The sequence below is a fragment of the Oncorhynchus keta genome, chromosome 28 (genome assembly GCF_023373465.1).
Source record: "Oncorhynchus keta strain PuntledgeMale-10-30-2019 chromosome 28, Oket_V2, whole genome shotgun sequence".
Taxonomy (NCBI): domain Eukaryota; kingdom Metazoa; phylum Chordata; class Actinopteri; order Salmoniformes; family Salmonidae; genus Oncorhynchus; species Oncorhynchus keta.
The window spans coordinates 11,795,840-11,810,657 of record NC_068448.1 but is presented as its reverse complement, the minus strand read 5'-3'; the positions used below and the strand labels follow the sequence as shown (position 1 = coordinate 11,810,657).

The window sequence follows — 14,818 nt, the reverse complement described above, 5'->3', positions numbered from 1 at the left end:
AATTGGAGCTTGCTCTAAATAATGGGGTGCACTCAAAAGCTTTGCTTAATTTTTTCAAGGCTCAAAGAAACGTAACTTCATAATAAGTGGGGTTTTAAATTATTTATTTTTACAAAAGGGTGGTAAATAAATCCCTTGCTGCCCTGTACTACAGTTGTATGTTGTAATTTGTTGTTTGTCCTTTTTTTTAATTCACAGTAAGGTCTCTAGGGATACGGCTATATGAGGCTGTTAGGGAGGTCCAGCAGGGCTCTCTGGCTAAGCCCAGGAAGTACATTAAATAGTCCCCCCCCAATCTACACAATTCCACATAATGATAAAGCAAAAACAGGTTTAGATTTTCTTGCATGATTATTAAAAATGAAAAACGGAAATATCACATTTAGTTAAGTATTCAGACCCCTTTACTCAGTACTTCGTTGAAGCACCGTTGGCAGGGATTACAGCCTCAAGTCTTCTTGGGTATGATGCTACAAGCTTGGCACACCTGTATTTGGGGAGTTTCTCACATTCTTCTCTGCAGATCCTCTCAAGCTCTGTCAGGTTGGATGGGGAGTGTCGCTGCACAGCTATTTCAGGTCTCTTCAGAGATGTTCGATCAGATTCAAGTTCCTGCTCTGGCTGGGCCACTCAAGAACATTCAGAGACTTGTCCAAAAGCCACTCCTGCACTGTCTTGAATATGTGCTTAGGGTCGTTGTCCTGTTGGAAGGTGAACCGCCGCCTCAGTCTGAGGTCCTGAGCACTCAGGAGGAGGTTTTCATAAAGGATCTCTCTGTACTTTGCTCCGTTCATCTTTCTCTCGATCCTGACTAGTTGTCCAGTCCCTGCTGCTGAAAAACATCCCCACAGCATGATACTGCCATCACCATGCTTCACCGTAGGGATGGTGCCAGGTTTTCTCCAAATGTGACGCTTGGCATTCAGCCCGAAGAGTTCAATCTTGGTTTCACCAGACCAGAAAATCTCATTCCTCATGGTCTGGCAGTCTTTAGGTGCCTTTTGGCAAACTCCAAGCGGGCTGTCGTGTGCCTTTTACTAAGGAGTGGCTTCCATCTGGCCACTCTACCATAAACGCCTGATTCGTGGAGTGCTGCAGAGATGGTTGTCCTTCTGGAAGGTTCTCACATCTCCACAGAGGAACTTTAGAACTCTGTCAGTGATCATCGAGTTCTTGGTCACCTCCCTGACCAAGGCCCTTCTCCCCTATTGCTCAGTTTGGCTGGGCGGCCAGCTCTAGGAAGTCTTAGTGGTTCCAAACGGGTTCCATTTAAGAATGATGGAAGCCACTGTTTTCTTTGGGATCTTCAATGCTTCAATTCCTTCGACCTCATGGCTTGCTTTTTGCTCTGACCTGCACTGTCGACTGGGGGACCTTATAGACAGGTGTGTGCCTTTCCAAATCATGTCCAATCAATTGAATTTACCACAGGTGAACTCCAATCAAGTTGTAGAAACATCTCAAAGATGATAAATAGAAACAGGATGCAGCGGATCTCAATTTCTAGTTTCATAGCAAATGGTCTGAATACTAATGTAAATAAGGATTTTTTTGTTGTATTTTTATACATTTGCAAACTTATCTAAAAACCTGTTTTTGCTTTGTCATTATGGGGTATTGTGTGTAGATTGATAAGGATAAAAAATAAATAAAATTAGAATTAATTAGAATAAGGCTGTTATGTAACAAAATGTGGAAATAGTCATGGGGTCTGAATACTTTCTGAAGGCACACTCTCTAAATCACAGAAATACAATAATGGGCAATATTTGCCATTGCAGTACTATCACACTTGATATTTTTTATTGTAATGACACAAAATCATGTGAATATGAACTAGCCTAGGCCTACACTGTATGAGGTGTGTATTGTTTATGAGGGGGTTTGTAGCAGAGTTTTGACCTGTCTCTCTGTTGTCAGGCTCTGAAGGCTCTGTGTCTGGACAGTGAGCGCAGTAAGATCATCCTGATGGAGGTATGTCTGGACAGTGAGCGCAGTAAGATCCTCCTGATGGAGGTGTGTCTGGACAGTGAGCGCAGTAAGATCCTCCTGATGGAGGTGTGTCTGGACAGTGAGCGCAGTAAGATCCTCCTGATGGAGGTGTGTCTGGACAGTGAGCGCAGTAAGATCCTCCTGATGGAGGTGTGTCTGGACAGTGAGCGCAGTAAGATCCTCCTGATGGAGGTGTGTCTGGACAGTGAGCGCAGTAAGATCATCCTGATGGAGGTGTGTCTGGACAGTGAGCGCAGTAAGATCCTCCTGATGGAGGTGTGTCTGGACAGTGAGCGCAGTAAGATCCTCCTGATGGAGGTGTGTCTGGACAGTGAGCGCAGTAAGATCCTCCTGATGGAGGTGTGTCTGGACAGTGAGCGCAGTAAGATCCTCCTGATGGAGGTGTGTCTGGACAGTGAGCGCAGTAAGATCCTCCTGATGGAGGTGTGTCTGGACAGTGAGCGCAGTAAGATCCTCCTGATGGAGATGTCTGGACAGTGAGCGCAGTAAGATCCTCCTGATGGAGGTGTGTCTGGACAGTGAGCGCAGTAAGATCCTCCTGATGGAGGTGTGTCTGGACAGTGAGCGCAGTAAGATCCTCCTGATGGAGATGTCTGGACAGTGAGCGCAGTAAGATCCTCCTGATGGAGATGTCTGGACAGTGAGCGCAGTAAGATCCTCCTGATGGAGATGTCTGGACAGTGAGCGCAGTAAGATCCTCCTGATGGAGATGTGTCTGGACAGTGAGCGCAGTAAGATCCTCCTGATGGAGATGTCTGGACAGTGAGCGCAGTAAGATCCTCCTGATGGAGGTGTGTCTGGACAGTGAGCGCAGTAAGATCCTCCTGATGGAGATGTCTGGACAGTGAGCGCAGTAAGATCCTCCTGATGGAGGTATGTCTGGACAGTGAGCGCAGTAAGATCCTCCTGATGGAGGTGTGTCTGGACAGTGAGCGCAGTAAGATCCTCCTGATGGAGATGTGTCTGGACAGTGAGCGCAGTAAGATCCTCCTGATGGAGGTGTGTCTGGACAGTGAGCGCAGTAAGATCCTCCTGATGGAGGTGTGTCTGGACAGTGAGCGCAGTAAGATCCTCCTGATGGAGGTGTGTCTGGACAGTGAGCGCAGTAAGATCCTCCTGATGGAGATGTGTCTGGCTATACAGGGAGAAACAGAGGAGATCATCTCCAACACAGCAGAGGTGCTGGGAGCTGAACATCAGGTAGTCTCTCTCAGACAGTACTATACAGTTAGTCTACCTCAAGACTTTGATTATGGCTCTGTGTGGCGGGAAGCTTTGTGTGGCAGGAGGCTCTGTGGGCTAGAAGGCTCATGTGAGTCGAGCGATGGAGCTGATGGTGAGCCACGTTGACAACCTGATTAGGCGTTGACAACCTGAAGAGGTGTCATGAGAGAGACGACACTGAGCTGGATGAGACCAAGAATCTCACTGGAAAAGGTTTCTGCAGGAACTACAGCGAACCTGGATCTCCCGCACGCTACAAGACTGTTAGCACGCTGAGCTAAAGCCTAGACCCTCTGGAGATCTCAGGTCGAGGTCTTAGGTGAGGTTACTTATCAGGTCTACCTTTGTAGGCCGTCATTGTAAATAGGAATTTGTTCTTAATTGACTTGCCTAGTTAAATAAAAAACAAAAAAACACGGATCAGTATGTGATAGGCACAGTGGTTGTTTGATTGATGTAACTCTCGTAGCCAGATACAGAGACAGAAGGCCAATAAAACCTCAGCAAGTAAGATCCCTTATGTCTTACTGTGTTTAATGAGGCCTCACCTCCTGGTTACACTAGTGACCCCAGTACAGCATACCGAAAGATGTCTGGAGGTGCTGCAGTAACATTTACTGATGGAAATTTACTTGACAAAACTTTTTGGAGCTGTCTGGACAGTCATGAAATCTATGGAGCCTGGACAGTGACTCAATCACTTTGTGGAGAGCTGGACAGTTACAGGCCTCCTGATGGAGGTGTGTCTGGACAGAGTTCCTCACTGATGTTCTGGACAGTGAATTCCCATGGACTTTGTAGTCATGAGCAGATAATATTTTAATTTTCTGGTGACTTTAATATTCACATGGAAAAGTCCACAGACCCAGTCCAAAAACAAATCTTTCAGTAGGAATATACAGTACATATACAGTATCTTTCTACAGGTTGTATTTGTTGTATTGAGCGCAATTGACTAAAACAATTTCATTTAATTTGATATGACAGTAAGATCCTAGACAGTATCACACCCAGTATCAAATACAAGACTTGATACTGTGTATATGTACAGTACCCCCTCACCTGAATCTCCAGATGATAGCAAACCAGAGATCCCTGCTGCTGTCCTCCAGTCTCCAGTGCCAGACCCTCTCCAGTCACCCCCAGAGCCAGACCCTCTCCAGTCACCCCCAGAGCCAGACCATCTCCAGTCACCCCCAGAGCCAGACCCCTCTCCAGTCACCCCCAGAGCCAGACCCCTCTCCAGTCACCCCAGAGCCAGACCCCTCTCCAGTCACCCCCAGAGCCAGACCCTCTCCAGTCACCCCCAGAGCCAGACCCTCTCCAGTCACCCCCAGAGCCAGACCCCTCTCCAGTCACCCCCAGAGCCAGACCCCCTCCAGTCACCCCCAGAGCCAGACCCCTCTCCAGTCACCCCCAGTGGTTGTTTGAGCCAGACCCCTCTAGCCAGATCACCCCCAGAGCCAGACCATCTCCAGTCACCCCCAGAGCCAGACCCCTCTCCAGTCACCCCCAGAGCCAGACCCCTCTCCAGTCACCCCCAGAGCCAGACCCTCTCCAGTCACCCCCAGAGACAGACCCTCTCCAGTCACCCCCAGAGCCAAACCCTCTCCAGTCACCCCCAGAGCCAGACCCTCTCCAGTCACCCCCAGAGCCAGACCCCTCTCCAGTCACCCCCAGAGCCAGACCCTCTCCAGTCACCCCCAGAGCCAGACCCTCTCCAGTGACCCACAGAGCCAGACCCTCTCCAGTGACCCCCAGAGCCAGACCCTCTCCAGTCACCCCCAGAGCCAGCCCCTCTCCAGTCACCCCCAGCACCAGACCCCTCTCCAGTCACCCCCAGATCCAGACCCCTCTCCAGTCACCCCCAGAGCCAGACCCCTCTCCAGTCACCCCCAGAGCCAGACCCCTCTCCAGTCACCCCCAGAGCCAGACCCCTCTCCAGTCACCCCCAGAGCCAGACCCTCTCCAGTCACCCCCAGAGCCAGACCCTCTCCAGTCACCCCCAGAGCCAGACCCTCTCCAGTCACCCCCAGAACCAGACCCCTCTCCAGTCACCCCCAGATCCAGACCCCTCTCCAGTCACCCCCAGAGCCAGACCCCTCTCCAGTCACCCCCAGAGCCAGACCCCTCTCCAGTCACCCCCAGAGCCAGACCCCTCTCCAGTCACCCCCAGAGCCAGACCCCTCTCCAGTCACCCCCAGAGCCAGACCCTCTCCAGTCACCCCCAGAGCCAGACCCTCTCCAGTCACCCCCAGAGCCAGACCCTCTCCAGTCACCCCCAGAGCCAGACCCTCTCCAGTGACCCCCAGAGCCAGACCCTCTCCAGTCACCCCCAGAGCCAGACCCTCTCCAGTGACCCCCAGAGCCAGACCCCTCTCCAGTCACCCCCAGAGCCAGACCCTCTCCAGTCACCCCCAGAGCCAGACCCCTCTCCAGTCACCCCCAGAGCCAGACCCCTCTCCAGTCACCCCCAGAGCCAGACCCTCTCCAGTCACCCCCAGAGCCAGACCCTCTCCAGTGACCCCCAGAGCCAGACCCTCTCCAGTGACCCCCAGAGCCAGACCCTCTCCAGTGACCCCCAGAGCCAGACCCTCTCCAGTCACCCCCAGAGCCAGACCCTCTCCAGTCACCCCCAGAGCCAGACCCTCTCCAGTCACCCCCAGAGCCAGACCCCTCTCCAGTCACCCCCAGAGCCAGACCCCTCTCCAGTCACCCCCAGAGCCAGACCCTCTCCAGTTTGTACAGCACCCACTCCCACTCACAAGCAAAACGAAGTAGTCACCAAGAAAAACAGCATCATGTACCATATAAAATCTTTATCAACCATGATCAGTGGTACAATAATAACATGACAGTGACACAACAAGGGCCTCGTTGTTGTATTCTAACATGATGTGTGTCTGTAAAAGATCACCTTTGGATTCTCTAATAAGGCACAGACATAAAGGCAAGGACAAAGGTGACGCGCACACCAACCAATACACGACTGGAACGTAATGTGATAGCTGTACCAAAGATCTGTATAATTAACCCAAGATAGACCAGAGGCTGTCGTTTCCAATGGTAGCAAATGAATTATAGTGGGCAGAATGAGCAAGGAGGTGGGCAGAGCCAAGCACGAGCTAGTGAGATCCTATTGAAGTGTTCTAGCATTTCATTGTATTTGTCACATGCGCCGAATACAACATTACAGTGAAATGCAAGCCCTTAACCAACAATGCAGTTTTAAGAAAAAATAAGTTTTAAGAAATGATTTAGCAAAAATTAACTGAAGGAAAAGATTTCAAAGAAGAAAATAGAAAAATAACTTATAATTAAAGAGCAACAATAAAATAACAGTAAGTCAATTCGCCATTGACTTCTTCTAAACTGCAATCTTTGGCAAAGTGTAAAGTCTACAAAATGCAGTCCACTCTGTTTGTTACAGATTATAGTTTTGGAAACAGAAAACTGTATGGAGATCAAATGTTTTATTGTTGACAACATTTGCATAATGTTGGCCAAAATCCACCTCGCTCCACTGCCGGCTACTGGGCTTTTATCATCACCATATTTGGTAGTGAGTGGCAATGCAAACCAGACGCTTCACTTTTATACATCTGGTGAAATATCTGGCTCATTGTTCTATCTGTGGCTATACTTGGACTCTCCTCTGATGTCACTACTATGGAAGCATGTTGCTATCAAAATGTATGCGCAGACATATGCTTCCATACGTTACTGCCATGACATAGACAACCAGCTTCTCTCTTTAGTTGTGGCCCTGCGTGCAAAGAGCGCCCACTGGCTATGGCACTGCCACTGGGTTGTCCTCATCGTGTTTCTGTTGGTGCTCTGCTGTGGTCCTACTGATCACCTTCTTTCAGGTTCAGTCCTGAACAAAGATCCTTTCTGGGTTTTAAGCTTCAACACAAACACTCCCTGAAGGAGACAGACCGGCACAGCCCTTCCTGGTTCTGGTCCCTTGCATGTAATCAAATCAAATCAAATTGTATTTGTCACATACACATGGTTAGCAGATGTTAATGCGAGTGTAGCGAAATGCTTGTGCTTCTAGTTCTGATAATGCAGTGATAACCAACAAGTAATCTAACTAACAATTCCAAAACTACTGTCTTATACACAGTGTAAGGGGATAAAGAATATGTACATAAGGATATATGAATGAGTGATGGTACAGAGCAGCATACAGTAGATGGTATCGAGTACAGTATATACATATGAGATGAGTATGTAGACAAAGTAAACAAAGTGGCATAGTTAAAGTGGCTAGTGATACATGTATTACATAAGGATGATGTAGAGTACAGTATATACGTATGCATATGAGATGAATAATGTAGGGTAAGTAACATTATATAAGGTAGCATTGTTTAAATTGGCTAGTGATATATTTACATCTCCCATCAATTCCCATTATTAAAGTGGCTGGAGTTGGGTCAGTGTCAATGACAGTGTGTTGGCAGCAGCCACTCAATGTTAGTGGTGGCTGTTTAACAGTCTGATGGCCTTGAGATAGAAGCTGTTTTTCAGTCTCTCGGTCCCAGCTTTGATGCACCTGTACTGGCCTCGCCTTCTGGATGATAGCGGGGTGAACAGGCAGTGGTTCGGGTGGTTGATGTCCTTGATGATCTTTATGGCCTTCCTGTAACATCGGGTGGTGTAGGTGTCCTGGAGGGCAGGTAGTTTGCCCCCGGTGATGCGTTGTGCAGACCTCACTACCCTCTGGAGAGCCTTACGGTTGAGGGCGGAGCAGTTGCCGTACCAGGCGGTGATACAGCCCGCCAGGATGCTCTCGATTGTGCATCTGTAGAAGTTTGTGAGTGCTTTTGGTGACAAGCCAAATTTCTTCAGCCTCCTGAGGTTGAAGAGGCGCTGCTGCGCCTTCTTCACGACGCAGTCAGTGTGAGTGGACCAATTCAGTTTGTCTGTGATGTGCATGCCGAGGAACTTAAAACTTGCTACCCTCTCCACTACTGTTCCATCGATGTGGATAGGGGGGGTGTTCCCTCTGCTGTTTCCTGAAGTACACAATCATCTCCTTAGTTTTGTTGACGTTGAGTGTGAGGTTATTTTCCTGACACCACACTCCGAGGGCCCTCACCTCCTCCCTGTAGGCCGTCTCGTCGTTGTTGGTAATCAAGCCTACCACTGTTGTGTCGTCCGCAAACTTGATGATTGAGTTGGAGGCGTGCGTGGCCACGCAGTCGTGGGTGAACAGGGAGTACAGGAGAGTGCTCAGAACGCACCCTTGTGGGGCCCCCGTGTTGAGGATCAGCGGGGAGGAGATGTTGTTGCCTACCCTCACCACCTGGGGGCGGCCCGTCAGGAAGTCCAGTACCCAGTTGCACAGGGCGGGGTCGAGACCCAGGGTCTCGAGCTTGATGACGAGCTTGGAGGGTACTATGGTGTTGAATGCCGAGCTGTAGTCGATGAACAGCATTCTCACATAGGTATTCCTCTTGTCCAGGTGGGTTAGGGCAGTGTGCAGTGTGGTTGAGATTGCATCGTCTGTGGACCTATTTGGGCGGTAAGCAAATTGGAGTGGGTCTAGGGTGTCAGGTAGGGTGGAGGTGATATGGTCCTTGACTAGTCTCTCAAAGCACTTCATGATGACGGAAGTGAGTGCTACGGGGCGGTAGTCGTTTAGCTCAGTTACCTTAGCTTTCTTGGGAACAGGAACAATGGTGGCCCTCTTGAAGCATGTGGGAACAGCAGACTGGTATAGGGATTGATTGAATATGTCCGTAAACACACTGGCCAGCTGGTCTGCGCATGCTCTGAGGGCGCGGCTGGGGATGCCGTCTGGGCCTGCAGCCTTGCGAGGGTTAACACGTTTAAATGTCTTACTCACCTCGGCTGCAGTGAAGGAGAGACCGCATGTTTTCGTTGCAGGCCATGTCAGTGGCACTGTATTGTCCTCAAAGCGGGCAAAAAAGTTATTTAGTCTGCCTGGGAGCAAGACATCCTGGTCCGTGACTGGGCTGGGTTTCTTCTTGTAGTCCGTGATTGACTGTAGACCCTGCCACATGCCTCTTGTGTCTGAGCCGTTGAATTGAGATTCTACTTTGTCTCTGTACTGACGCTTAGCTTGTTTAATACCCTTGCGGAGGGAATAGCTGCATTGTTTATATTCGGTCATGTTGCCAGACACCTTGCCCTGATTAAAAGCAGTGGTTCGCGCTTTCAGTTTCACGCGAATGCTGCCATCAATCCACGGTTTCTGGTTAGGGAATGTTTTTATCGTTGCTATGGGAATGAGATCTTCAACGCACGTTCTAATGAACTCGCACACCGAATCAGCGTATTCGTCAATATTTTTATCTGACGCAATACGAAACATGTCCCAGTCCACGTGATGGAAGCAGTCTTGGAGTGTGGAGTCAGCTTGGTCTGACCAGCGTTGGACAGACCTCAGCGTGGGAGCCTCTTGTTTAAGTTTCTGCCTGTAGGCAGGGATCAACAAAATGGAGTCGTGGTCAGCTTTTCCGAAAGGAGGGCGGGGCAGGGCCTTATATGCGTCGCGGAAGTTAGATAACAATGATCCAAGGTTTTACCACCCCTGGTTGCGCAATCGATATGCTGATAAAATTTAGGGAGTCTTGTTTTCAGATTAGCTTTGTTAAAATCCCCAGCTACAATGAATGCAGCCTCCGGATAAATGGTTTCCAGTTTGCAAAGAGTTAAATAAAGTTTGTTCAGAGCCATTGATGTGTCTGCTTGGGGGGGGATATATACGGCTGTGATTATAATCGAAGAGAATTCTCTTGGAAGATAATGCGGTCTACATTTGATTGTGAGGAATTCTAAATCAGGTGAACAGAAGGATTTGAGTTCCTGTATGTTTCCTTCATCACACCATGTCTCGTTAGTCATGAGGCATACGCCCCCGCCACTCTTCTTACTTATGTAGTGGCAGAAGTAAGATGCTGTTGTTATCTCCTATTGCAAACTGTCACATGGTGCATACCTGACTTTTAAAATATGTTAATAATATTGTTATGAAGTTAATTTTATACTGACAAGAAACACAAACCTGCAAATGAATCTCTCAAAAAATAAACTCCACTTAACGATCAGTCATAACAAGCCTTTTAATTATAAATATAGAAACGATATCAAAACGTAGACAAACTGGTTAGTATCACAACAAAACCGCAACGCAGGGAAAACCTCCAACACAATTATGCCTCAAACAAACCAATTAGAATCAAATGCATCTTAGGTTAATATAAATGAAAAGTTTAACAGGTTCATGTGCAGCTTATTTCATGTTATTGTACTACAGTTTACAGAGAAACAGACACTTTCTAGCATTTTCTCGTTCTATTTTCTAAATGATGTTAAAAAATAATATAATACAATTATATTAAGGATTTGGTGACAGTTGTGCTATACTGCTGAAGGATCCCTTAAGTTAATAGAGAAAACAAAGATAATGTAGACATTCAATTAAATAAATACATAATTATATTAGGAATGTTACAGCCGTATTACTCCCAATGTAATAGATAAAGAATGAAAACAAATATAAATAAAGAAATAATTATATTAAAAATGACGTAACTTCATTTGGAAACTACGTGAACCTTGTTGTGCAAATATGTGTGCCAGACACGTAACTTCTACAGTAAGACACGTAACTTCTACAGTAAGACACGTAACTCCTACAGTAAGACACGTAACTTCTACAGTAAGGCACGTAACTTCTACAGTAAGGCACGTAACTTCTACAGTAAGGCACGTAACTTCTACAGTAAGGCACGTAACTTCTACAGTAAGGCACGTAACTTCTACAGTAAGCTATCTTGATATGTTATAGTCATTAACAAATGTATGAAACTTGCTACAAAAACGTATAATATTTAACCTGAAGAAAATAATCTCATTGATTCACCTGATAATAATAATAACTTAATTTTTTAAATAAAATAAATGAACTGGCAAAGTGCCTTTATATAGAAATGTCAAACTTGCTTTGCATAAAGCATTAGATAAAATAGTGGTCGAGCTAAATACATATCACGGTGCCCTATTACCCATGGAGTCAAGATCTTCTTCATTTTGTCGAGGACAGTTGTCCCTCACCAGGGACATATAATCTCACAGAGAGTCCATTGACTCAAAAAATACATACATACTCAATAGTCTCGAGAAAGTCCTTCCCTCCTTGTGTGTAGCATAGCATACTGCAGTAGGGCAACTCCCCCTGGTTACAGCCAGAGACATATACTACAGTAGGGCAATTCCCCCTGGTTACAGCCAGAGACATATACTACAGTAGGGCAATTCCCCCTGGTTACAGCCAGAGACATATACTACAGTAGGGCAATTCCCCCTGGTTACAGCCAGAGACATATACTACAGTAGGGCAATTCCCCCTGGTTACAGCCAGAGACATATACTACAGTAGGGCAACTCCCCCTGGTTACAGCCAGAGACATATACTACAGTAGGGCAATTCCCCCTGGTTACAGCCAGAGACATATACTACAGTAGGGCAATTCCCCCTGGTTACAGCCAGAGATATATACTACAGTAGGGCAACTCCCCCTGGTTACAACCAGAGACATATACTACAGTAGGGCAACTCCCCCTGGTTACATTCAGAGACATATACTACAGTAGGGCAATTCCCCCTGGTTACAACCACAGACATATACAATAGTAGGTCAATTCCCCCTGGTTACAGCCAGAGACATATACTACAGTAGGGCAACTCCCCCTGGTTACAGCCAGAGACATATACTACAGTAGGGCAATTCCCCCTGGTTACAGCCAGAGAAATATACTACAGTAGGGCGATTCCCCCTGGTTACAGCCAGAGACATATACTACAGTAGGGCAATTCCCCCTGGTTACAGCCAGAGACATATACTACAGTAGGGCAATTCCCCCTGGTTACAGCCAGAGAAATATACTACAGTAGGGCGATTCCCCCTGGTTACAGCCAGAGACATATACTACAGTAGGGCAACTCCCCCTGGTTACAGCCAGAGACATATACTACAGTAGGGCAACTCCCCCTGGTTACAGCCAGAGACATATACTACAGTAGGGCAACTCCCCCTGGTTACAGCCAGAGACATATACTACAGTAGGGCAACTCCCCCTGGTTACAGCCAGAGACATATACTACAGTAGGGCAACTCCCCCTGGTTACAGCCAGAGACATATACTACAGTAGGGCAACTCCCCCTGGTTACAGCCAGAGACATATACTACAGTAGGGCAACTCCCCCTGGTTACAGCCAGAGACATATACTACAGTAGGGCAACTCCCCCTGGTTACAGCCAGAGACATATACTACAGTAGGGCAACTCCCCCTGGTTACAGCCAGAGACATATACTACAGTAGGGCAACTCCCCTGGTTACAGCCAGAGACATATACTACAGTAGGGCAACTCCCCTGGTTACATTCCAGAGACATATACTACAGTAGGGCAACTTCCCCATATACTACAGTAGGGCAATTCCCCCTGGTTACAACCAGAGACATATACAATAGTAGGTCAATTCCCCCTGGTTACAGCCAGAGACATATACTACAGTAGGGCAACTCCCCTGGTTACAGCCAGAGACATATACTACAGTAGGGCAACTCCCCTGGTTACAGCCAGAGACATATACTACAGTAGGGCAATTCCCCTGGTTACAACTCCCCCTGGTTACAGCCAGAGATATATACTACAGTACAGCCAGAGATATATACAACTCCCCCTGGTTACAGCCAGAGACATATACTACAGTAGGGCAACTCCCCCTGGTTACAGCCAGAGACATATACTACAGTAGGGCAACTCCCCCTGGTTACAACCAGAGACATATACTACAGTAGGGCAACTCCCCCTGGTTACATTCAGAGACATATACTACAGTAGGGCAATTCCCCCTGGTTACAACCAGAGACATATACAATAGTAGGTCAATTCCCCCTGGTTACAGCCAGAGACATATACTACAGTAGGGCAACTCCCCCTGGTTACAGCCAGAGACATATACTACAGTAGGGCAACTCCCCCTGGTTACAGCCAGAGACATATACTACAGTAGGGCAATTCCCCCTGGTTACAACCAGAGATATATACTACAGTAGGGCAACTCCCCCTGGTTACAGCCAGAGACATATACTACAGTAGTGGCAACTCCCCCTGGTTACAGCCAGAGATATATACTACAGTAGGGCAACTCCCCCTGGTTACATTCAGAGACATATACTACAGTAGGGCAACTCCCCCTGGTTACAGCCAGAGACATATACTACAGTAGTGGCAACTCCCCCTGGTTACAGCCAGAGATATATACTACAGTAGGGCAACTCCCCCTGGTTACAACCAGAGGCATATACTACAGTAGGGCAACTCCCCCTGGTTACAGCCAGAGATATATACTACAGTAGGGCAATTCCCCCTGGTTACATTCAGAGACATATACTACAGTAGGGCAACTCCCCCTGGTTACAACCAGAGACATATACTACAGTAGGGCAATTCCCCCTGGTTACAGCCAGAGACATATGCTACAGTAGGGCAACTCCCCCTGGTTACAGCCAGATACATATACTACAGTAGGGCAACTCCCCCTGGTTACAACCAGAGATATATACTACAGTAGGGCAATTACCCCTGGTTACAGCCAGAGACATATACTACAGTAGGGGAATTCCCCCTGGTTACAACCAGAGGCATATACTACAGTAGGGCAATTCCCCCTGGTTACAGCCAGAGACATATACTATAGTAGGGCAAATCCCCCTGGTTACAACCAGAGACATATACAATAGTAGGGCAATTCCCCCTGGTTACAACCAGAGGCATATACTACAGTAGGGCAATTCCCCCTGGTTACAACCAGAGACATATACAATAGTAGGGCAATTCCCCCTGGTTACAACCAGAGGCATATACTACAGTAGGGCAACTCCCCCTGGTTACAGCCAGAGACATATACTACAGTAGGGCAATTCCCCCTGGTTACAGCCAGAGACATATACTACAGTAGGGCAATTCCCCCTGGTTACAGCCAGAGACATATACTACAGTAGGGCAATTCCCCCTGGTTACAACCAGAGACATATACTACAGTAGGGCAACTCCCCCTGGTTACATTCAGAGACATATACTACAGTAGGGCAACTCCCCCTGGTTACAGCCAGAGATATACTACAGTAGGGCGACTCCCCCTGGTTACATTCAGAGACATATACTACAGTAGGGCAATTCCCCCTGGTTACAGCCAGAGATATACTACAGTAGGGAAACTCCCCCTGGTTACATTCAGAGACATATACTACAGTAGGGCAATTCCCCCTGGTTACAGCCAGAGACATATACTACAGTAGGGCAATTCCCCCTGGTTACAGCCAGAGACATATACTACAGTAGGGCAATTCCCCCTGGTTACAGCCAGAGACATATACTACAGTAGTGGCAACTCCCCCTGGTTACAGCCAGAGATATATACTACAGTAGGGCAACTCCCCCTGGTTACAGCCAGAGGCATATACTACAGTAGGGCAATTCCCCCTGGTTACAGCCAGAGACATATACTACAGTAGGGCAACTCCCCCTGGTTAC

At 47.6% G+C, this 14,818-nt stretch overlaps 1 protein-coding gene across 1 annotated transcript; it reads left to right on the top strand.

Annotated features, from left to right (window-relative positions):
• Positions 1-4,280: 4,280 nt before the first annotated feature.
• Positions 4,281-11,052, top strand: LOC127912983 (uncharacterized). Its single transcript, XM_052484184.1, has 3 exons — positions 4,281-4,960; positions 5,081-5,975; positions 10,855-11,052. Exons 1-3 carry the CDS (start codon positions 4,281-4,283, stop codon positions 11,050-11,052), a joined length of 1,773 nt encoding a protein of 590 aa, XP_052340144.1.
• The last annotated feature ends 3,766 nt before the right edge of the window (positions 11,053-14,818 follow it).